Here is a 25,763-nt window from a genome sequence, read left to right on the forward strand (position 1 = left end):
TTAACAGGTTGTTCCATTGCCCATAGCCTGTTTCTATTTTTCCCTAATGAGTTAGGGTTTCTGGGGAGGTGGGGATCCAGGACACTTTGGTGAGATCTTCTGCCCAGGAAAGTCAGGTTGGCATCATGATAGCACCTGCAACTTGGTGGCTGAAAAACATTAAGATATAAAACAATATGTTGTTTAATAATCAGGAACGTAAAGGTAGTTTTTTGTTTGTTTTTTTGTTTTTATTCCCTTTTGTTGCCCTTGTTGTAGTTATTCTTGTTGTCATTGTTGTTGGATAGGACAGAGAGAAATGGAGAGAGGAGGGGAAGACAGAGAGGGGGAGAGAAAGATAGACACCTGCAGACCTGCTTCACCGTTAAGTATATTTCAATGGGCCCATGACATTACCAATTTTGGCCTAAGCCTGTCAGCAAACATGCAGGTGGGCTGAAAGTATTATCTGGGAAGATGGTGTCAGAGTTGGGAATAGGACCAGAAAGTTGAATCAGGAAGAAGAATAGCTCCCAAATATGGGAAAAGTATATAAATACTGTTATCTATAAACCTCATCAGTCTAACTTAGGGCCCATGTCTATTCATATTTAGCACAGGAGCCTGTGCAACCTCTACATCCCTGTCGGTCTTACAGCTCTTTTTATGGTTATAGCTAGGAACATTCTAGGCCGCACTCTTTTCAGGACTCTTTTCTCGAATAGCAGAATAAGTTGATCCACCCTCCCTTCAGGAAGTGGGGCAATTTCTACCATTATTGTTCTACATTGAGGGCAAGGTCCTGTAGAGGCCCACAAGAGGATTTATGATGTTATTCCTGATGGAGATGACCAGTGATGGTGGAGAGAGGAATCTGTTAAGAATCTAACACAGAGAGAGAAAGGAATTGCTGTATCGTATTACCCGCTCTATTGCCATCTAGTTCTTTTAGTAGAACAAAATAGTTACATGCTATGTAAATTAAGGAGTGTGAAAGGTCATTTATATTCCTTTGTGGTACCCAGAGAAAATGATTCTAAATTCTTTAAAAGTACTACTGTGTGTGTGGGGGCGTTGGGCAGTAGCACACCAGGTTAAGCATGGATAGTGTGAAGTGCAAAGACCCATGCAGTGATCCTAATTCGAGCCCCTGGTTCCCCACCTGCAGGGGGGGGGGGTAGCCTCACAAGCAGTGAAGCAGGTCTGCAGGTGGCTTTGTCTACCCCTCTCTATCTTCCCTTTCTCTCTCAATTTTTCTCTGTCCTATCCAACAGCAACAACAACAATGGAAAAAAGATGACCTTCAGGAGCAGTGGCTTTGTAGTGCAGGCACCAAGCCCCAGCAATAACCCTGGAGTCAAAAAACAAAAAAAAGAACTATGGTCTCTAGTGTATATTTTAGAGGTTGTATATTACTATTCTGCAAACTAAGTGCATTTTAATTAGAAACTGACACCTTTCCAAGAAATCCATATTGCTTCAGATTTAGTATTTTGGAATTATATAGAGCTAAGAGGCTTAAGGAAAAGAAATCATGTGTTTCAGATTTTGTAACTTATTTAATTAGTAACATTAAAAATAATATTAGATAAACATTTTTGTACATCTCTTTTTCTTTGAAGGTCATCGACATTCCACAATTTTGTCAAGATAGCACTAACCAAAAACCCCAAAAAAAGGCCAACTGCTGAAAGACTTCTGACTGTAAGTCATTAAAATTATAGGGGAATTTTCTTTTTTAAATTTTTTATATTTATTTATTTATTTTCCCTTTTGTTGCCCTTGTTTTTTTTTTATTGTTGTTGTTGTTATTAATGTCATTGTTAGATAGGACAGAGAGAAATGGAGAAAGGAGGGGAAGACAGAGGGGAGAGAAAGACACCTGCAGACCTGCTTCACCACCTGTGAAGCAACTCGCCTGCAGGTGGGGAGCTGGGGATTCGAACCGGTATCCTTATGCTGGTCCTTGTTCTTCGCGCCACATGTGCCTAACCCACTGTGCTACACCTGACTCCCTATAGGGGAATTTTCTATAATAATTCAGTATTTAGGCATTTCACTAGGACAAAAGCTGGTTTTTCATATTAAAATATTAGTAACCTCTCACTGGGAGGGGTCAGCAAATTTTGTGTAGAGAGCCAAATAATAAATACATAGCAGTAAGTATGTAATAGTAAATATCTAACAATCTCTCTTGCAACTACTCAATGTTAATTCTCATTGCACAAACATATTGGTAAATAGTACACAAAAGTAGGTATGGCTTTATTACCCAGTAAAATTTTATTTATAAGATATTTTATTGTGGGCTGTAGTTTGCCATCCACTGCTATAGAAAAGACTCTCTATTGTTACTGTCATTTAAAATTAATTGCTTTTCTTGGCTTACGTAAATCTATAGCATACTTTGTTTTGTGTGTTTGTAAAATATTTTTATTAGAAAAAATAAATGATGGCAACAGTCTGAGAAAATTAAATGTCATAAAGTCTGATAAAATTGAGTTTAAATGTCATAAAGTCTGTACATGAACATAATTTTACTAGAATAAATTACACAGGTGTAGAATGCTTTTTCTTATTGTGATATGTATTATGTTATAGTATTTATATATCATTATAATGGCATGGGCAATGAATGTCATTGGCATTGCCAAGGTTAAATTTTACAACTTAATAGACTATACATAGATTTACCTAGAGACATTAACCAGGTTATAAACTTACTTGACAAAGATCCTTTGTTTTTTTATATATATATATACAATAATGGGTTCACTAGTATTTTTACTAACAAATTATATCATTTACTTGCTTTAGCAGGGCCCCAGTATACTTGTCTCTAGTAGTTACTGAACGGAATAATACAAGTAACACTTTCTAAAAGTCATGGATGTAAAAGCAAGTGCATGAAATTTAGTGTTGTTTGTTTGTCTTTTTACTTAGCATACTTTTGTAGGACAACCAGGTCTTTCTAGGGCTCTAGCAGTTGAACTGTTGGATAAAATGAACAATCCAGACAACCATTCACATTATGCAGAAGGCGATGATGATGACTTTGAGGTAAGGAATTATTTGCAGTTTAACACTCAAAAAGAAAGGTTTAGTATATCCTTAGTGTTTATTTTCTAATTAACTGTTTTAAATTATTTAAAGAAGGTAAACTGATAAAGACTGATTAACAATGTAAACTATGCTTACCCTGCGTATAATCAATATTACTTTACTCTTCTATAATATGCATAATGTAACAGGTTGATACTGCTATCAATTCTACTTCTAGACCTAGGATTACTGTTCTTAATACACTATCATGTTATTTTTTCTTTTTAAAATTTCTTTTTGTATTATCTTTATTTATTTGTTGGCTAGAGACAGCCCAAAATCAAGAGAGAACTGGGTAATAGAGAGGGAAAGAGACAGACTGACTCCTGCCTGCAGCCCTGCTTCACCACTCACAAAGCTTTCACCCTGAGGCTGGGGGCTTGAACCCAGGTCCTTGAGCAGTGTAACGTGCATTCATCCAGGTGCACCACCACCCGGTCCCTCGTGTTATTTTCTCTTTTTAAGATTATTTATTTATTTATTAGAAAGAAAATTAGGAGGAGAGAAAGAACAGACAGCTGGTACATGTGCTGCTGGGGATTGAACTCAGGACCTCATGCTTGAGAGTCTAATGCCTTAGCCACTGTGCCCTCTCCCAGATCACTTATTTTCTTAGTTCATTTGACTAGGGATTTTTTTCAATTTTATTTTATTTATTTATTTTATTGGGGGATTAATGTTTTACATTTGATAGTAAATATAATAGTTTGTACATGCATAACATTTCTCAGTTTTCCACATAACAATATAATCCCCCTTAGGTCCTCTGTCATCCTTTTTGGACCTGTACTTGACTAAGTATTTTAAGAGATATCTGAAACTAGAATCAGTTCTGTCTCCTTCCCCTGCTAGAAAATCAGAGTTGGTTGATACTGATCTCTTCCACTCTATTCCCTAGAACATTTCTCTAAATGATATTTTAATCTTTTAAAGGATAAAAATTGTCATAAGAAAGGGCTGGGTCATAGTGCAGCAGATTAAGCACACAAGCGCAGGGGCCAGCATAGGGATCCCATTTCAAGCCCCCAGCTCTCCACCTGCAGGCAGTCGCTTCACAAGTCGCTTCTGTTTCTCTCTGTCTTATCCAACAACAACAGCTATGACAATAACAACTACAACAAGGGCAACAACAACAACAAAAATGGGAAAAATGGCCTCCAGGAGCAGTGGATTTGTAGTGCAGACACCAAGCCCCAGTGATAACCCTGGAGGCAAAATAAATAAATAAATAAATAAAATTTAAAATGTCATAAGATCTGGGGACAGAACTTATAAGCATGAGGTCCAGAGCTTGGTGTCTGGTACTGCATATACCGGAGTGATGTTCATTCATATTCTCCCCCCGCCTCTGTCTTCTTAATATTTTTAAGTAGCTATAGTTTAAATACAGAATTGGATATTGCTTGATTCTACGGTTAGTCTGTACTTGTTTAAATAACCAAACTCATCTTCTATTTCTTATGCTATTTTTTCTGGACTTTCTAAATCTGCTGTACCTCCCAAGTTTTGTTTTGAGTTTTGTTCAGTATCACCACACTTTTTCAGTCCTTGAAATACAGTACCTTCTGCTAGGCAACTGAGGACATAATGGTGTATGAGATTTAACTCTTCCTACCATGATCGAGTTTATTATGATACAAGTTAAAATTCAGAAATGCTATCAAACAGATTCTATGTGTGTTAGCTGTAATGAAATGGAAAATATAGGATGTTTCAGAGGCACATAATAGGGAGAGAAAAAAAGCTAACTATAGGGGCAATACTGAAAGCCAACCTCAACAAAAATTAGGTAGAAGAAAGTGTGCACAAGTGTTCTGAGCAAAGGAAATGATAATCATGCTTGAAAGCAGAAAAGGTGTTACATGAAGTAAAGTTAGTTGGATTACATCAGAAAACAACAAAGGAAGTGATGGGAGATGACATAGAGTTAGACACTCACCATTCTATTGCAGACTGCCTTAAATTTTTGAACATTCTTCTCAGGGCAGTAGAAACCATTAAGGTTAGCAATGACAGGAGTATGTATGGGTATTTAAAAGATTTTTATAGTGTAAGAGAATTTGGTGATTGGATGAAGACATAAGGGTGTGTCCAATTAGAAATTACTTCCAAAGTTTGATTTGAAAGTCCAGTGGCTAGGAAAGTGCCATTTAAGAGCACTAGTGTATGAATCAGATTTGGGAAGAAAAATAAATTTAGTTTCATATATGATAACTTTGATGTTTCATGAGACTTCCAAATGGAAAAATCTTAAATGAGTTGGATATTATATGGTTATTGTTTGAGAAGCAAAGATAATAAATTTGAGTCATTAAATGTATTTGTATACCTTAAGAAGTAAATATGGTCAGCAAGGGAAGCAAGTAGAATGAGAAGTGGGCCTAGAATGAGAAGTGGGCCTATAATAGAATCCTGGAATTTCTCCCAGAATTTAAGGATCCAGTAGGCAAAAAAAAAACAAAAAAAAAACAACCTTTAAGTTGATTTAAAAAAAAATTAAAATAAGGAAGGAGGGTTGGGGATGGATATGCAAACAGATTCATGCCTGAAGCTTTGAGGTCCCAGGTTTAATGCCCTGCCCTGCCATAAGTCAGAGTTGCACAGTGCTCTGGTAAAATAAAATAAACCCACCTTCTCTGACCCATCTTGGATGGACCTAGAGGAATTATGTTAAGTGAGATATGTTGAATTTCTTTGAATCGCTTCAATATATTATACTATGTAAATGTAGAAAAAGTGAATTTGTTTTTAAGTATCTTAGTGTTCATTGTGTTTCATATGTAGGTAGTTTTGATTGTCAACAAATGATCACTTAATTTGAAACATTGTTTGACCTTTTAACTTTATTATTGAAAGTTTTAAAGTGTTCATACTATGCTTATATTCACAGCCCCATGCAATCATTCGTCATACCATTAGATCTACAAACAGGAATGCCAGAGCTGAACGGACAGCTTCAGAAATAAATTGTATGTGTTTGGTATATGTTTTCAATTGGTGGTTTTGGAGGGTTGGGTTAGGTGTTCTTGTTCTTTTGGGATAATAAAGTCCCAGACTAACTCAGGTTATATACTTCAGCATATCAGAATACCTCTAAAACAGAGTTTGCTTTTCTGGTTTATGATGTAACTTCCTTCATGGTTTTCCATGACAATTTATACTACATGTAAAATTTTACTTAGAAGGGGGGGGGGTTTGATAGCATAATGGTTATGCAAAGAGACTCTCCTGCCTGAGGCTCTGAAGTCCCAGGTTCAGTCCCCTGCACCACAGTAAGCCAGAGCTGTGCAGTGCTCTCATGTTTCTTTCTGTGTCTTTCTCTCTCTGCATCTCTCTCAAAATAAATAAATAATAAATAAAATTTTACTTAGTATAGTCAGAAGTACTTTTCATTTATTTTCCTAATCACCATAAGCATTTTTAAATAAAGCTTATATGCACTGTATTGAGTTGATAAATTATAATAAGTGTCATCTTGTTGGGCATTTAGATTTTAAAAAAATAATAATACTTGCTTCAGACTGGCAAAATAGCCCACCTGGGAACTCTGCTTTGACATGCTAAGACTCAGGCCCGAATCTGATTTCTACTGCACTGTGGGAAGCTTCAATGCTGTGGTGTCTTTTTCTTTCTTTCTTTCTATCTTTCTTTCTTTCTTTTTTTTTTTTGCCTCCAGGGTTATCTCTGGTGCTCAGTGCCTGCACCATGAATCCAATGCTCCTGGAGGCCACTTCCCCCCCCCCATTTAGTTGCCCTTGTTGTTATTGTTGGATAGGACAGAGAGAAATCGAGAGAGGAGGGTAAGACAGAGAAGGGGAGAGAAAGATAGATACCTGCAGACCTGCTTCACACTTGTGAAGTGACCCCCGTACAGGTGGGTAGCTGGGGGCTTGAACCAGTATCCCTATGCCAGTCCCTGTGCTTAGCCCCATGTGCACTTAACCCACTGTACTACCCTACCCCATGGCCTCCTCTCTGTCTGTATTTGAAAAAGTTGACCTGGACCTCACAAATGAGGAAACATCACAAGCAGTGAAGCAGTGCTGCAGGTCTCTCCTCTTTCTCTTACTAACCCCCTTCCCCTTCAGTTTCTCCTTACCCTAAGAAAATAAATAAAGTCTTTAAAAAATTATGAAAAAAAAAAAGAAGTTGGCCTGGAGCAGTACAGGCCCAGTGACAACAACAAAAACAACTTGCTTTAAGGGGAAATTAATTTTTATATATCGTATCAGTCATTGGAGATAATTATAAAATCAATAATACTTGCCACTTTAGTTACATTAATTTAGAAGAGCAGGTTTGGCAAAATGGTTTATGATGTATGGATATATTTATTTGGGTGCATACTTTTTTCAAGAGAGATTTAAAGTCGTTTAAAATTATAATCCATAATAGGAAGATAATTTATAACATATTTAAGCAAATTAGAATTAACTACAAATGAGCATTTTGTTTAGTTCTGAGTTTTCTTGAGCTCAGATTATTTTTTTCTGCACACAGCAGAATTAGAAATCCCATATCAGTTGTTTCAGTCAGGTCTTGTCATAGTTAAGCAAATAATTCAGAATTTAATATTTTAGTGCCCAGATTGCTAATAATGTTCTTTAGTTTTCTTATATAATTCCAAGTCACTGTGGACTTCAAGTACTATACAGAAAATTAGAAAAGTTGATGTTACATTTATAAAGCTGTATTCTATATTTCTTGATCCTTCATAAACTCAGTATAGTCTGGTTTACTTATTTTGTGTAACTTGGGTTTTTGTGTTACATTAAGCATATTGGCCTTTGTCATCCTAAGACTATAAAATAATTTTCCTTTTTTTTTTCCTTGTAATTTACCGTCTTTCTTTTCTTAAATAGTTAAATCTTTGATATACAGTATTAATTTGTTTGGTAGAAAACAGGAAGTACCCACCTGCAGGGGGGGATGTTTCACAAGTGGTAGTTTGCAGGTGTCTTTCTTCCTTTCTGTCTCCCCCTCTTCTCCCCATTTCTCTCTGTCCTATCAAATAAAATAGAAAAAACAATTAAAAAATAGAAAAAAAGAAAACAGAAAGTATGAGTTCAACTTCAGTCTTTCTAAATGACTACCTACTTGTAATGCTATTTATTAAAAGCTTAATCTTTTCACTAATGTGTTTGATATGTACTAAATTCCTACATATACTTTGGGACTCTTTCTGGAATTTTATCCTGTTGCATTAATATATTTACTCATGTAAATACTCATGTACCATACTTTTGATTATTTTAACTTTATAGTAGTTCTATTTTTTTAATATTTATTTATTCCCTTTTATTGCCCTTGTTGTTTTATTGTTGTAGTTAATAATTATGTCATTGTTGTTGGCTAGCACAGAGAGAAATGGAGAAAGGAGGGGAAGACAAAGAGAGGAAGAGAAAGATAGACACCTGCAGACCTGCTTCACCACCTGTGAAGCAACTCCCCTGCAGGTGGGGAGCCGGGGGCTTGAACCGGGATTCTTCCACTGGTCCTTACTCTTGGCGCCACATGCACTTAATCCACTGTGCTACCACCTGACTCCCTTTAGTAGTTCTTTTTTTAAAATGTGATTTAATATTTATTTACAAAATTATATGATAACAGGTAAAATTTTACACAGTTCCCACCACCATTCCCTCCATTGGAAACTGCAGTAGTTCTCCTAAGATCACAGATATGGGTGGACTATAATTTCTATTTCTATCTATCTATATTGATATATATTTATACATTTTTCTTTTAAAGGATTTATTTATTTATTCATGAGAGAAATAGGAGGAGAGAAAGAACCAGACGCCAGTCTGGTACATGTGCTGCTGAGGATCAAACTCAGGACCTCATGATTGAGAATCCAGTGCTTTTTATCCACTGTGTCAACTCCCGGACCACTATTTGTACATTTTTCTTTTTTTTTTTTAAGTTTTTTTTAATTTATTTTCCCTTTTGTTGCCCTTGTTGTTTTTCTTTGTTGTAGTTATTATTGTTGTTGTCGTTGTTAGATAGGAGAGAAATGGAGAGAGGAGGGAAAGACAGAAGGGGGAGAGAAAGACAGACACCTGCATACCTGCTTCACTGCTTGTGAATCGACTCCCCTGCAGGTGGGGAGCTGGGGCTTGAACCCGGATCCTTTTGCTGGCCCTTGCGCTTTGTGCCACGTGCACTTAACCCACTGCGCTGCCGCCCAACTCCCTGTTTTACATTTTTCTATGGGCCTACCTTCTCTTCCTCTTCCTCTCTAAATCACACCTACACCTATTAACTATTTCCAATTGTTCGTTTCTTCCTTCCTTTTTAAAACATTTTTATTTATAAAAAGGAAACACTGAAAAAAAACATAGGATAAGAGGAGTACAAAGGACCAGTGTGAGGATCCTGGTTCGAACCCCCAGCTCCCCACTTGCAGGGGAGTTGCTTCATAGGAGGTGAAGCAGGTCTGCAGGTGTCTATATCTTTCTCTCCCCCTCTGTGTCTTCCCCTCCTCTCTCCATTTCTCTCTGTCCTATCCAACAACGACATCAGTAAGAATAATAACTACAACAGTAAAACAACAAGGGCAACAAAAAGGAAATAAATATTTTAAAAAAAGAAAATTAAAAAAAAAAGAGGAAGATGGGTACATCTCCACATAATTCCCACCACCAGAACTTTATAATAGTTCTTAAGATCTGTTAGGTCCACCAGTGCTTCTCTTCCTCCCCCTTTTCATATATTCACTTTTTGCTGTGTTGTTTTTTTTTAATGCTTGCTTATTGTATTCTTAGCACATAAAGAACCAGCTTATCTTAAAAAGTCTCTGTTTTATTGATGTACTTTAACTTCTTTTTTACATTTTTTTATTATCTTTATTATATAGACAGACAGAAAGTGAGAGGAAGGGCAGAGGTAGGGAGAAAGAAAGAGAGGGAGACACAGACACCTGTAGCCCTGCTTAAACACTTGCAAAGCTTTACCCCTGCAGGTGAGGACCAGAGACTTGAACCTGGGTCCTTGCTTATTGTAACATGTGCTCTCAACCAGGTGTGCCACCACCTGGCCCCTACTTTAGCTGTCTATATTAACTTGAAAGAATTGATATCTTTATGATAGTCTTTTGAGGAAAATCAGGATTTAGTTCTTCAATGAGTACTTCAGTGAGTATCCACGTGAAGTTAACTCTTTTTTTTAATATTCTTTAAAAATTTTTTTTTAATATTTATTTATTTACTTTTGTTGCCCTTGTTGTTTTATTGTTGTATTATTGTTGTTGATGTCATTGTTGTTGGATTGGACAGAGAGAAATGGAGAGAGGAGGGGAAGACAGGGGGAGAGAAAGATAAGACACTTGCAGACCTGCTTCCCCGCCTCTGAAGCAACGCCCCTGCAAGTGGGGAGCCTGGGGCTTGAACTGGGATCCTTATGCCGGTCCTTGCGCTTTATGCCACCTGCGCTTAACCTGCTGTAACCCCCTTTTTTGTGTGTGTGGATTTTGTGCCTGTGCAATTCCAACCCTCCCATTTGACTCCTTTTTTAAATTTTAAGATGGGAGACTGAGATAGGAGAAGAGCTACTATAACATCTGTTGTGCATAGTGCTCACTTGTGGAGAAAGGCTCAAATGTGGGTCCTTGTAAATGGTAAACTATGTGCTCTCCTGGGTGAGCTCTTGGAATTTCAACTCCTATGGAATAAATTCTTAAGTGTTTCCAATAGTAGACCAAAAACATAAGAGTCATTTTTGTTGACCCTTTCTCAATTTTTTCAAGGCTTATTTTGTTTGTCAGTTATGTTTTATGACTGTTTGATCATTTAATAGATTGTATATTTATTTTAATTTTTATTTATTAAAAGGAAACACTGACAAAAAATAATAGGATAAGAGGAGCATAACTCCACACAATTTCCATCACCATAACACTGCATCCCATCCCCTCCCCTGATAACCTTCCTACTCTTTATCCCTCTGGGAGTATGGACCCAGGGTCATCATGAAGTGCAGAAGGTGGAAGGTCTGGCTTCTGTAATTGCTTCCCTGCTGAACATGGGCGTTGGCAGGTTGATCCATACTCCCAGGCTGTCTCTCTCTTTCCCTAGTGGGGTGGGGATTTGGAAGCAGGCCTCCAGGACACATGCTGGAGTCATCTGCCCTGGGAAGTCCAGTTGGCACCACTAATGTGTCCTGGAGCTCTGCTTCCCCAGAGCCCTTCCCCAGTAGGGAAAGAGAAAGGCAGTCTGGGAGTATGGATCAACCTGTCAAAGTCCATGTTCAGCGGGGAAGTAATTACAGAAGCCAGACCTTCCACCTTCTGCATCCCACAAGGACCTTGGGTCCATACTCCCAGAGGGTTAAAGAATAGAAAGCTCTCAAGGTAGGGAATGGGATACAGAGTTCTGGTGGTGGGAATTGTGTGAAGTTGTACCCCTCTTATCCTATGGTTTAGTCAATGTTTCCTTTTTATAAATAAAAAGTTTTAAAAAATAAAAAAAGAGAAGCCCAGTAGTTGGTTTAATTATATGATTTTAGCTGAGTCAAAGTAAATTTTAGCCAGATACTAGAATCATATTAAGTACCACTAAAAAAAAAAAAATTAAAGTTGTTAAAAACTTGAGTTGTTTCCATATTTTGACTATTATAAATAACCCTACAGTGAACACAGAACTTTTTATTAGTAGTTTCATGTTATACAGAAAAATGTCTAGAATTGGGATAAATGGGTCATATGGAATGTTAATATTTATGAATAACTTCCATACTGCTTTTCATAGTGGTTGTACCATTTCACATTCCTACCAGCAGTGTATGAGTGTCTCTGCTTTGCATTTCCCTTTCTGTTCTTCTTTCTCAACTTCTGTTAATGAGCGGGATCATCCCATACTCATCTTGCTCTTTCTGACTTATCTTACTTAACAGAATTCCTTCTAGCTCCATCCAGAATGGGATGAAGACGTTGGGTTCATTATTCTTAATAGCTGTGTAGTATTCCATTGTGTATATATACCACAGGTTTTGGCTATTACATATTGTGCTGCTATGAATATAGCTGTACACAAATCTTTTTGATGGGTGTGTCTGACTCCTTGGATATATCCCTAGGAGAGGAATTGCTAGGTCATAATGAAGGTTCATTTCTAGCCTTGTGAGGGTTCTCCAGACTGCTCTGCACAGGGGGTTGGACCAACTTACATTCCCACTAGCAGTGCAGGAGTGTTCCTCTGTCCCTAGAACCTCTCCAGCATATGTTGCTGCTGTTGTTTTTGATCTGTGACATTCTCATGGGTGAGGTGGTATCTCTTTGTTTTTACTTGCATTTCTCTGACAATCAGTGACCTGAAGCAATTTTTCCTATCTGTTGGCCTTCTGAATCTCTTTTATAGTGAATATTCTGTTCATATCCTCTCCCCACTTTTGCTTTGGGTATTTGCTTTTTTGTTGCTAAGTTTGGTGAGCCCTTCATATATTTTGGTTATTAGTCTCTTGTCTGATATATGGAATGTAAAAATCTCCCATTCTGTGAGGGGTCTTTTTGTTTGGGTCATGGTTTCTTTTGCTGTGCCGAAGCTTTTCAGTTTTCAGTTCATTTACTTTTAGTCTTGCAATTCGGTCTTTATCATCAAAGACACCCTTGAGATTTAGATGAGAAAGTGTCCCAACAATATTTTCCTCTAATTATTTGATAGTTTCTGGTCTAACATCCAAGTCCTTGATCCATTTGGAGTTTACTTTTGTTTCTGATTATATAAGGTGTCTCAGTTTTATTCTCCTGTACGTTTCAATGCAATTTAACACCATTTATTAAAGAAGCCCTCCTTCCTCCATTTAATACTTTGGGCCCCCTTGTCAAAAAATCAATGTACATAGGTGTGGGAGTTTGTTTTTGAGCTTTCAGTTTGGTTCCACTCGTGGTCTGTGTACCTATTTTTGTTCCACTACCATGCAGTTTGATTACAATGGCAATTATTTATATTTTTGCTTTAGGTCCTCTCTTCTGGACTCCAATTACAAATTAGGCCATTTGAAGTTTCTTAAGTCACTAAGATTTCATTTTTTATGATTTCCAGGTACACAATAGATTTTTGTTCTTTCTCTACTTAATTTTGTCTTTGTTGCCCTGACTTCAAGTTTATTGATCTTTCCTTCTCTAGAAATCAGTCTGCTATTTGAAACCACTAATGAATTCTATTTAAGATGTTATATTTTGGGGTACCAACTTTCATATACATATATATGTAGATTTCTATTTCTCTTACTGAGAATTTTGATGTACTTATGATTTCTATTTTTTCCCTTAAATCTTTGAACATATTTATAATAGCTGTTTAAAAATTTCCTGTGTACCAATGTCCATATCAGTGTTATCTGAATATATGTTTTTCAACTTATTGTTTGTATTTTTCTACTTTTTTTTTAAATTGCCACCAGGGTTATCACTGGGACTTGATGCTGGAATTAGGAATCCATGGTTCCTGGTGGACATTATTTCTATTTTTTTCTTTTTATTTTATTTTATTTTATTTTATAGGACACAAAAAATGAGAGGAGAGAGGACGAGTAGAGAGGGGCAGAAAAAAATAGACAAGGTGAAGCAGGTCTGCAGGTGTCTTTCTCTCAAAAAAAAGTGAAGAACTAATTAGGGGGCTGGATGGTGGCACACCTGGTTAAGTGCACATGTTAGTATATGTAAGGACCTGGGTTTAAACCCCCTCCCCCGTGAAAGCTTTCCAAAAGCAGTGAAACAGGTTTGCAGGCGACTCTCTGTCTCTCTCCCTCTCTACACCCCCTTCCCTCTCAATTTCTCTCTGTCCTATCAAATAAAATTAAGTTGAAATTTTTTATTTTAAAAAAATGAGTAAGTTAGTTTGATCCTTTTCAAGGCTTGTACCCAATATTACTAGAGTTCTAAGCAAAATATTTTTGCTGTGTAGTTGTCCAGGTATCTTTTTTGGTCCTGTGGTCACAAATGAGTTTACTTCACAGCACTGCCACTTGTTTTCTAACATCATTTGCATAACTTTGTAATATTTATATGCAATTTAATATTAAACCAAAGACTTAGGGTTACTTCTTTTAAAAAAAGTTATTTCGTGTGAGAGACAGAAAAGCCAGAACACCACTACATCTAGGGACAGAACAAGGGCTTCAGACATGTAAGTTCTACTACTGGGTTGTCAGGAAAGTCATGACATATTTTTCTATGCAAAAAATGCATCATGACTTTTCCAGCAATCTAATAGTTAGATCATCTCCCCAGCTACTTAAAGAAACCTCTTGACGTATTTCTGGAGCCCCTTCTTTATTATCTGGAACTCTGCCCATCCTGCTGCCTAACACCAAGTTCACATCTTTTTTTTTTTTGCACCCAGTGAGACTTACTCCTCTATTGTGTTCCTGCTTTGAAAAGCACCCTCAAGCAGAAAGCCAGGATGAATGTGAATCTTACCAAAGGATCTCAGCCAGTGACTGTCTGTTAGCCATTGCCTCTAAACAGCTGTGTCATATTGTTTGCACACATGTGTGTTATATGAGTATAACTATAGCAAAAGGATTTCAGTTCCTCTTACTTCATTATAAATAGCTAGCACCTACATCGGCTTTCCTCACCTTTGTATTTCCATAGAGGCTCACTTAAAATGACTGTTAAGAGTTTCTTTAAAACAAAACAATTTGGGGTCCAGCATACTATACAGGACATTGATATTGCTACCCTAACATTCTCTACTTAAAGTCTTGACTGTAATAATACTAGGTTAATCATAGGAATTAGCTTAGTATTGTTTATGTAAGTAATTATAAATGAAACTTCTCTATTTTAATTCTTGATATTAGTATTTCTGGATATTGGTGATAGTTTAATCCAAATCTATGATACACATTGAAATTTGCTAGATAATTATTTAACTTACATTTCATATTTATAATTTTGAAAATTAATCTCTAAACCCAGATACCAGTTTTTCTATTTGCAATAAAAATTGTAGTTATCTCTATTTCAAATGAGTGAAGTGATTATTCATGAATTATAATGGCTTTTGATTTAAGATGTTTTATTTTTATTTTTTTAATTATTTATTTAAAAAAAGGAGACATTAACAAAACCATAGGACAGGAGGGATACAACTTCACACAATTCCCACCACCAGATCTCCATGTCCCATCCCTGCCCCTGACAGCTTTCCCATTCTTTATCCCTCTGGGAGTATGGACCCAAGGCCATTGTGGGTTGCACAGTGGTGGAAGGTCTGGCTTCTGTAATTGCTTCCCCGCTGAACATGGGTGTTGACTGGTCCATCCATACTCCCAGTCTGCGTCTCTCTTTCCCTAGTAGGGTGGGTCTCTGGGGAAGTGGAGCTCCAGGACACATTGGTGGGGTAGTCTGTCCAGGGAAGTCTGGTCGGCATCATGCTAGCATCTGGAACCTGGTGGCTGAAAAGAGTTAACATACAAAGCCAAACAAATTGTTGAACCATTATGGACCTAAAGGCAGGAATAGTGCAGATGAAGTGTTGGGGGTACTCACTGCAGACTATTGTGTACTTCTGCTTTCAGAAGTGCATGTGGATACATGTGAGCATATGCTCTGTCTCATGGGATCTGGTCTATATCTAGGTTTTGGGACTTTGTTAGGAAGTGAACCACCTGGAATGGAATTAGAGAATACTATGAAAGGAAAGGTCTCACCTGAGTAATGAAGCTAAAGGGTTGTCATTCCACACCTGAAGTCTCGGGACACAGTCTGAAGTAATACACAGATGTTTTTTAATTATGTTAAATGGTAATTGAAGGGCTGGGTTATGGTACACCTGGTTAAGTGCATGCACGTGGACCCGGGTTCAAGCTTCTAGTCCTTACCTGCAGAGGGAAAGCTTCACAGGCAATTGAAGCACTGCTTCAAGTGTTTCTCTGTCTCTCCCTTTCCTCTAATTTTTCTCTGTTCTATCAGATAAAATTAATGAACTTAAAAAGTAAAAGCTTTAAATTTTTTTAAAAAGAAATAATTGATGAACAAGGACTTTTGACTTTATTATGAAGTAGATTGTTATTCATGTTTTCTACTCATTTATTTTAAAATATAGACTTAATATTTTAATTAATGAATTTTGTAAGTTTGTGTATTGCTTTATAGATTTTATTTTAGGGATAAGGACAATTTAGTCTTCTTTAAAACTATTGTAAGAAATATTTTCTTTGCCAAAATTATATTTAGGAGTCTTTCATATCTGTTTTACTGACTAGAATATTTTAAGGTTTTTTTGTCTTTTAGTCACATAAGATTTTAGAATTTTAAAGTTATATGATTTTTTTTTCTCTGTCGTGTGTCATTTATAACATATTACCTACCCTCTGGAGCTTGGAATAATTCTAATTTTAGTTTGATTAAACTGAACAAAAAAATACTTAAAATATAACAATATTGGATTCCTGAATATCATTTAATTTAGCCAGTGTCATTTGTCCTCTTTATTTTATTTTTTGTTTTTTGTTTGTTTTGTTCTGTTTTTGGCTTATCCTTGCTATAAAATTGTCGTATAAATTAGCTCCAGAATCTGTAGCCTAGAGAAAATCTGTAAGGTATTTTCTTAGTTATCTACTTTTATCTTTTGGCAGATCTGGGGCCTTATACATGCATGATTTCAGTACTCCCAATCACTTTGTTTTTACTCATATAAACAGACAGGGAAATACCACAGTATAGAGCTTCCTCCAATGCAGAGCTCCTTTGGTAAGATTCACATACATGGCAAAGCACTTATTTTATTGGTTGAGCTCTCTCTCTAGCCCCTAATAATTTACTTTAAAAAAATTTGTATTATCTTTATTTACTTATTGGATAGAGATAGAAATGCAGAGGGGTCTCTGGGGAAGCAGAGCTCCAGAGAGGGATAGAGAATGGGAAAGCTATCAGGGGAGGGGATGGGATATGGAGATTGGGTGGCGGGAATTGTGTGGAGTTGTACCCCTTCTATCCTATGGTTTTGTTAATTTATCCTTCCTTAAATAAAAAATAAATTTAAAAAAATGCAGAGGGGGAGGAGAGAGAGAGAAAGAGGGAGAGAGAGACACCTGCAGTCCTGCTTCATCACATGTGAAGCTTTCCCCCTGCAGGTGGGGACCAGGGGCTCAAACCGGGGTCCTTGGGCACTGTAACATGTGTGCTCAACCAGGTATACCACCATCTGGCCCCTAGTAATTTACTTTTTAAAAACCTCTTGTACATACAAAAAGTGCGATTTGATTTCCTGACTCCAGTTTAGAATTTTATAGTTGTGTTAAGAAAGTAATGAATTGTTAATCTTTTAAGCATAAGGTAGAAAAGTTGGGGGTATTTTTTTTTCTCTTTACTTCTTGCTACCTCCTCCCAGGATACATGTCTTTTACTACATTTCCAAGATTACCCTTTAATGTGGAGTACACATATCTTCTATATTTTACAGTTGACAAGTTACAATTTGAACCTCCTCTGAGAAAAGAAACAGAAGCACGCGATGAAATGGTAGGAATCATGGCATTTGAAGTATATTACACAATAAAATTTGGGAAAGCATATTGTTAGGTATACTTTGACTAACAATGTATATACTAGTTTACACATTAATTTTAATAGTCTGATTAACACATTTAAGTTTGAAAAAGCTTATAACTAGATCTATTTTGACTAGGGGGCAACAGAATATCTCACATTTTAATCTTTCATTTTCCCTGTGAGTCTTTTCACAAATTTCAACTAAATTATTAAATGTATGGAATTTGATGTTCAGCTTTAAGTCCCTGGGATCTTTTCTATGTAAGTACTGCACACTGACCGGTTGTGCCGCTGGAGCTCCTCTGGGATCTTTTCTTCATCTGTGTTGGGTTTTATGCTTTTATATTGCCTTACCATTCTTTTTTTAAAAAAAATTTTTATTATCTTTATTTATTTGCTAGAGCTAGCCAGAAATTGAGAGGGAAGGGGGAGACAGAGAGATATCCACAGCACTGCTGTACCACTTCTGAAGCTTTTCCTCACAGATAGGGACCGGGGGCTTGAACTTGGGTCCTTGTACACTGTAACATGTACGTTCAACCAGGTGTGCCACCACCTGGCCACTGCCTTACTATTTTTAAATGCATTATATTTGCTAGTATAATTTCTCTTTAGCCATTGCTCTTATTTTAAGATTTCTATTTAGTTAGCCCTTTCCTTATGTATAACAGGGAAGTGAGTGTATTAAGGCAAGATATAACTTGACTTAATACAATTTTAAGATCTACTTTATTTTTTAGGCTTTAGTAAAATTATACTTTTGGGGATAATTGTCTTCCGTTAGTGATTTGCTTCATTGTTAACATTGAGAAGTATAATCTTCTTTTTTATTTTTTTAATTTTTTTTTCCCTTTTGTTGCCCTTGTATTTTTTTTTTTTGTTGTTGTTGTAGTTATTATTGTTGTTATTGATGTCGTAGTTGTTAGGACAGAGAGAAATGGAGAGATGGGGAAGACAGAGCAGGGGAGAGAAAGATAGACACCTGCAGACCTGCTTCACCACCTGTGAAGCAACTCCCCTACAGGTGGGGAGCCGGGGGCTTGAACCGGGATCCTTGAGATGGCCCTTGTGCTTTGCGCCACCTGCACTTAACCGCTGTGCTACCACCCGACTCCCGAGAAGTATAATCTAACTGCATAGTAAATTCCCAATTGTAGCATCAGTTAATAAATGAGTATTTAATAACTGAATAGTTCATTCTCCATAATAATGGAAAAGTGATGCAAATGACTGAAAGTACTTTTTTTCTGTTGCTTTTGAAATACTGTCATTCTAGGGAAGAAGACCTATATTTACCATATTCATGGAATTTCTTAAATTTAAGTCTACTATTACTATTTAAGTAATAATCATTCACCCTAATATGTTAAATGATAGCAAATCTAGCCAAAGATTTTTTTCATTGAAATTTAACATAGCTAATATACATGACACTAAATGTTTTCTTGAATCATATAAAATGAAAAATATCTGTTAAAAGGTTAATATTTTAAGCTAATTTTTTACCTTCATAGGGAATGTCATCAGACCCAAACTTTGTATTTCAATGGAATCCTTTTGTTGATGGTGCAAACACTGGCAGGTAAGTTGTTCTCTCATTTAATAACTGAATTGTATATGACTACATAAGACCACAAGTAGTAAGTGTAAGAAGTGACTTATTCTCATTTGTTCGTTTTTATCCTTTTAAAGTTGTGCTGTGTCTCTTTGTAAAACTTGTACCTATAGATAGACTTTATAGCTCTGGGATTGGAAAACTTCTTGCCTGTGGGCAAAATATGGCTCATTGCTTGTTAAGTGACTCCTCTGCAGTTGGGGAGCCAGGGGCTCGAACCGGGATCCTTACTTGATCCTTGGGCTTTGCGGCATGTGCGCTTAACCTGCTATGCTACCGCCCGACCCCCCCCCCTTTTTTTTAACAGCCTAAGGACTAGCATGATATCCATATTTTTTTAAATGAAAATTTAAAAATAGGACCTACCTGGGTGGTGGTACATTTGGTAGAGGGTCAAGCCCTCAGTCCCCACTTGCAAGGAGTCTGTTTCCTAAGGAATAGAACAGTGCTGCATTAAATGCATGTAACTGGTGACTAGATTAATGATTTCTCAGAACCTTGATGTGCGTGGAGGATCACCTGAACCATCCAACAATCTTGTTCAAATGCAGATTCTGATTCATTAATTCTGTTGGGTTGTCAGAAAAGTCATGACTTATTTTTTCTATCAAAAAAAAATGTATCCTGACTTTTCCAACAACTAAGATAAGATGTGTTTATAAAACAGTTTCCAGATAATGCCTTTGTTGCTGATCTGTGGACCACACGTGGAGTAGCAATGGATTTGATAATACCATCATCACTTGCGTCTTTGATTCATTGTGGTTCCAACTCTGAAATTTTATACTTGTTTTTCACTACTAGGCTTAATCGGTTTTTCATTACATAGTAAATGTAGCAAAGTTAATAATGAAGTGACAAAGACGTTGTCTTCTATTTTTTAAAAACTTTAAAAAAAATTTATATTTATTTTCCCTTTTGTTGCCCTTGTTTTTTATTGTTGTTGTTATTGATGTCGTCGTTGTTGGATAGGACAGAGAGAAATGGAGGAAGACAGAGAAGGGAAGAGAAAGACACCTGCAGACCTGCTTCACCTTTGTGAAGCGACTCCCCTGCAGGTGGGGAGCTGGGGGCTCGAACCAGGATCTTTCCGCTGGTCCTTGCGCTTCACGCCACGTGCGCTTAACCCAATGTGCTACCGCCTGACTCCCTATTTTTAAAAAAACTTTTAAATTGTCTTTATTTGTTGGATAGGAACAGCCATAATGTGAGAGGGAGATAGGGAGGGAGAGAGACACCTACAGCACTGCTTCACCACTAGAAAATCTTTCCCCATACAGGGGAGGATAGGGGCTTGGACCAAGGTCCTTGCGCATTATGTGCTTGACTCAGATGCACCACCACCCGGCCCCTCTTTATATTCATTTTATAAAATCCTTTTATTGTAGCCATACTGTTTGCTAGAGTGAGAGCTTAGGTCTTAATAGATTTTTAAAGTACACTGCCTATATTGTCTTTTTCATCATCTGAATATAATAAGATTCTAATGTATGTTATTTTAATGGGGGCCAAGTAGTGGCACACTAGGTTGAGCGCACATGTTACAGTGCATAACATAAGGACCCTGGTTCAAGCCCTAGGTCCCCACCTAGGATGGGGAAGCTTCACCTTTGGTGTCTCTTTCTTTCTCTTTTTCTATCTACCTCTTCCAGCTTGGTTTTGTTCTGTCTATATCCAATAAATGAGTAAGTAAATAAAATGTTTAAAAATGTACATTATTTTAATAGTATTTCTGTTACAGTAATTTATCACAGTATAAATTATTTTCTTCTTCTTTTTTTTTTGTACTAGGTCAACCTCAAAACGTGCAATACCACCTCCCCTACCTCCTAAGGTGAGCTATTTAAAATTTTTAAGTTTTTTTTTCTCTTTTGTTTTAGGGAAGAGTAAATTGATTAGGGTTTTAGTCATGTGAAACATAAAGTGGATACATTCAGGGAGGGAAATTTAACCACTAGCATGGCATGGAATCAGGGAATTATTTTGGAATAGAAATGATGGAAAGGGGAGTTGGCATGCAGCGGGTTAAGTGCAGGTGGCAAAGTGCAAGGACTGTCGTAAGGATCCCAGTTTGAGCCCCTGCTTCCGCACCTGCAGGGGAATCGCTTCACAAATGTTGAAGCAGGTCTGCAGGTGTCTATCTTTCTCTCCCTCTCTCTGTCTTCCCCTCTTCTCTCCATTTCTCTTTGTCCTATGCAAGAACGATGACATCAATAATAACTATAACAATAAAACAACAAGGGCAACAAAAGGGAATAAATAAATATTTTTTAAAAAAAGGAATCATGGGAAGTAAAGCAGAAGGACAGGTCTTTTGATTAAGCAAAAAGATTCAGAGAAATGGACATGTGGTGAGAGAGAGAAGATGAGAACTAGTGTATTTAAAGATTATGAACAATATATTTTTAAATGATATATTTAATTTTTTAATTTAGAAGATTTATGTTAACAGAATTTGTTCAGAATTCTCTCTAATTGTATTCTAAATAAAAATTTTTCTTCAAGAGGAAACTATGAAGATATGAGATGTAATAAAAGAGATTTCATGATAAATGTATTATTTTAATAGCTATTAAAAAAAGGTAAAGGTAGGTTGTTACTCACTTTCTCATATAATTATGTGGAGGAAAGTAAAGAGTTTATTGTTGCTGCAGTTTGATTTTTTTAGCTTTATTAAGCTGTTTTGCTTGTGTTTCTTAGTTATTAAATATTTTGTGAATTCTTTGCATGATCTTTTTTTTAATTTATTTTTTTCTTTTTTACCAGAGCACTGCTCAGCTCTGGCTTATGGTGGTGCGGGGGATTGAACCTGGGACTTTGGAGCCTCAGGCATGAGAGTCTCTTTGCATAACCATTATGCTATCTACCCTTTGCCCTTTTTTTTTTTTAATTTCTTTATTGAGAAATTAATGGTTTACAGTCACAGTAAAATACAATAGTTTGTACATGCATAACATTTCTTAGTTTTCCACGTAGCAATTAAAGCATTTTTCCCTCTAACTTTTTAAATTATTTTATTGTATTTTTTATTTATAAAAAGGAAATATTGGGAGTCGGGCAGTGGCGCAGTGGGTTAAGCGCACGTGGCGCAAAGCGCAGGGACCAGCGTAAGGATCCCGGTTCGAGCCCCCGGCTCCCCACCTGCAGGGGAGTCGCTTCAAGGCGGTGAAGCAGGTCTGCAGGTGTCTATCTTTCTCTCCCCTCTCTCTCTGTCTTCCCCTCCTCTCTCCATTTCTCTCTGTCCTATCCAACAACAAAGCAACATCAACAATGGCAATAATAACCGCAACAAGGCTGCAACAACTAGGGCAACAAAAAGGGAAAAATGGCCTCCAGGAGCGGTGGATTCATGGTGCAGGCACCGAGCCCAGCAATAACCCTGGAGGAAAAAAAAAAAAAGAATTAAAAAAAAAAAAAAGGAAATATTGACAAAACCATAGGATAAGAGGGGGTACAACTCCATATCCCATTCCTGCCCCTGATAGCTTTTCTATTCTTTATCCCTCTGAGAGTATGGTAATTGTGGGATGAAGGTTGAAGGTCTGGCTTCTGTAATTGCTTCCCGCTGAACATGGGCGTTAACTGGTCGATCCAGCCTGCATCTCTCTTTCCCTAGTAGGGTGGGTCTCTGGGGAAGTGGAGCTCCAGGACACATTGGTGGGATCATTAGTCCAGGGAAGTCTGGTCGGCATCATGCTAGCATCTGGAACCTGATGGCTGAAAAGAGAGTTAACATGCAAAGCCAAACAAATTGTTGAGCAATCATGGACCTAAAGGCTGGAATAGTGCAGATGAAGAGTTGGGGGGGGTCCTCCATTTTGTAGATAGCTAGTGAGCATATTTTAGTTATATTCCAAAGGGCCTGTGTAAGACATCTTTAAAAAAAATTTAATTTTTTAAATATTTATTTCCCCTTTTGTTGCCTTTGTTGTTTTTCATTGTTGTTGTAGTTATTATTGTTGTTATTGATGTCATTATTGTTAGATAGGACAGAGAGAAATGGAGAGAGACGGGGAAGGCAGAGAGGGAGCCAGAGAAAGATAGACACCTGCAGACCTGCTTCACCGCTTGTGAAGCGACTCCCCTACAAGTGGGGATCTGGGGGCTCAAACCAGGATCCTTATGCCAGTCCATGTGCTTTGCGCCACGTGTGCTTAACCCGCTATGCTAGCGCCCAACTCCCATTAAAAAATATTTTTATTTACTCATTATTGGATAAAGACAGAGAAATTGAGAGGGGGGAGATAGAGAAGGAGAGAGAAGAGAAACACCTGCAGCTCTGCTTTACTACTCGTAAAGCTTTCCCCCTATAGTTGGGGACCAGAGGCTTGAACCTGGGTCCTTGCACACTATAATGTGAGCATTTAACCAGATGTGTCACTACCTAGCCCCTTGTTTGCATAATCATTTTTTTTCAAGATTTTATTTACTTATGAGAAAGATAGGAGGAGAGAAAAAGAACCAGACATCACTCTGGCACATGTGCTGCTAGGGATCAAACTCTGGACCTCATGCTTAAGAGCCCAAAGAGTTATCACTGCACCACCTCCCAGACTGCTTGTTTGCATAATCCTACTGGTTATAAAAACCAGTTTTGATTTTGGGTTAATACTGGGTTAAAACCCATGTGGCAAATTCACAGTTGTGTTGGGACAGTAACTCAACTCTTGCAAGTCACCCTCCTCCATGAGTCTTTGATGCCTAATGATAATAAAGTATAACTGTTTTGTATCCAAGTTTATTAAAGTACTTTTATCTTATTTTCACTAGCCAAGGATAAGCAACTACCCAGAAGACAACCTTGCAGATGAAGAAAAATCAACTATAAAACATTGCCCTGATTTAGAGAACAGAGCTCCCCAAGTTCTCAGAAGACAGAGTAGCCCAAGTTGTAGTCCTATAGCCGAGACTTCCTCTATTGGTATGGCTAGCAGTATCATCAGCCCTGGAGTGCATACAGCTAGATACTGTGATCTGGGTAAGTAAATCTAACTGAAAACTGAAATGATCCCCATACCTTCCTTTGTTCCTTAGTCAGTTTTGCTGCTATTTAAAACTGGAAATTCTCTTAAAATGTTCAAATGTATGGGTTAATTTAGTCCAATTCAATCCTGATTTGATTCCCTTAATAAATTTGAAGGATCTAGAAAGATGAATGAATACTCCTCCTACCCTCCAGAAGTTCATTGTTTGTGAATAGAAATTAAATGTATTAGTTAAATAGCATTAGTAAGACAGCTAACATGAATCGTATATACTAGAAGATGAGAGATTTCTGAAAGAGATAAAGATAGTGAATACAGCAGGTAGGCCTCCCTGGGCCTTGTAGAGGTGTAGCTAGAACTGGCAAGCATTCTTGAGATGAAGAAAGAGTGAACACCTGCACTAAAGCAGGAAAATCTAAACTTTTTGAATAGTCAGTTTTCTATTACAAAAGCACAAGCTTTTGGTGGTTATATACTAGAAAATAGAGCTAAAAAGATACATTAATATTAAATTATTAAAGTTCTTTAATATCAGCACTGGTAGTTAAATGTTTCTTATAATATAGAGGCAAGCTTTCATGGATTAAAACCACTGCTAAAGATACAATGCTGTCTTTATAGAATCTGAAGAGAGAGAGAGAGAGAGAGAGAGAGAGAGAGAGAGAGACTCAAGGTTATGCATTCACTCATCTGACAGTAGTGAATATTTCTGAATAACGGATCCCCCAAGTAGAAGACAGGTTTTAGGGGGCAGGGGGAGTTATTTTTAAGGAATATTTTACATGGATGGTCATTTAACTTCTAATTGTGATTCTCTTTAGGAAATGGTGATGGTATTTCCAAACTGATTAGTGAAAATACAGAAGGATCAGCACAGGCACCACAGTTACCACGAAAAAAGGACAAGCGAGATTTCCCTGTAGGTATATCAGGCATTTGGTGATTAGTTGTAACTACTCCTATATTTACTGTGTAAGGGGCATTGTCTGTTCAGTTCTAGAGTTTGAATAACTAATTTTATAATGTGTTAATTTTTTAAGTATTAAAAAATTGGGGGGGGGGCAGGGGAGATAGCATAAAGGTTATGCTATCTGCAAACAGACTCTCATGCCTTAGGCTCCTAAATCCCAGGTTCAATCCCCCCGCATCACCATAAGCCAGAGCTGAGCAGTGTTGTAGTGTTTCTCTCTGTCTCTCGGCATTTCTCTCAAAAATAAAATAAATTAAAAAAAAATTGGGGGGAGTCAGGCAGTAGCGCAGCGGGTTAAGCCCACGTGGTGCAAAATGCAAGGACCAGCATAGGGATCCTGGCTTAAGCCCCCGGCTCCCTACCTGCAGGTGAGTCGCTTCACAAGTGGTGAAGCAGATCTGCAGGTGTCTGTCTTTCTCTCCCCCTCTTGTCTTCCCCTCCTCTCTCCATTTCCCTTTGTCATATCCAACAACAACATTAATAACAACAACAGTAACTGCAACAATAAAACAAGGGCAATGAAAAGGAATAAATAAATAAAAGTTAAAAAAAATTTTTTTCCTACAGAAACCTGCTATTAATGGCCTTCCACCTACCCCAAAAGTGCTGGTA

At 37.3% G+C, this 25,763-nt stretch overlaps 1 protein-coding gene across 3 annotated transcripts in view; it reads left to right on the plus strand.

The window, feature by feature from the left end:
* MAP4K5 (mitogen-activated protein kinase kinase kinase kinase 5) overlaps positions 1 to 25,763 on the plus strand; it is a 147,129-nt gene that overhangs the window by 90,480 nt on the left and 30,886 nt on the right. For all 3 annotated transcript variants that reach the window (XM_060174994.1, XM_016193736.2, XM_060174995.1), the window contains 9 exons: positions 1,602 to 1,683; positions 2,923 to 3,039; positions 5,972 to 6,050; positions 17,493 to 17,551; positions 19,096 to 19,163; positions 20,988 to 21,030; positions 23,967 to 24,174; positions 25,003 to 25,100; positions 25,719 to 25,760. In XM_060174994.1, coding sequence (XP_060030977.1) covers positions 1,602 to 1,683; positions 2,923 to 3,039; positions 5,972 to 6,050; positions 17,493 to 17,551; positions 19,096 to 19,163; positions 20,988 to 21,030; positions 23,967 to 24,174; positions 25,003 to 25,100; positions 25,719 to 25,760 — 796 coding nt within the window. The remainder of the gene's footprint in view (positions 1 to 1,601; positions 1,684 to 2,922; positions 3,040 to 5,971; positions 6,051 to 17,492; positions 17,552 to 19,095; positions 19,164 to 20,987; positions 21,031 to 23,966; positions 24,175 to 25,002; positions 25,101 to 25,718; positions 25,761 to 25,763) is intronic.

This window comes from Erinaceus europaeus, chromosome 16, assembly GCF_950295315.1.
Source record: "Erinaceus europaeus chromosome 16, mEriEur2.1, whole genome shotgun sequence".
Classification (NCBI taxonomy): Eukaryota; Metazoa; Chordata; class Mammalia; order Eulipotyphla; family Erinaceidae; genus Erinaceus; species Erinaceus europaeus.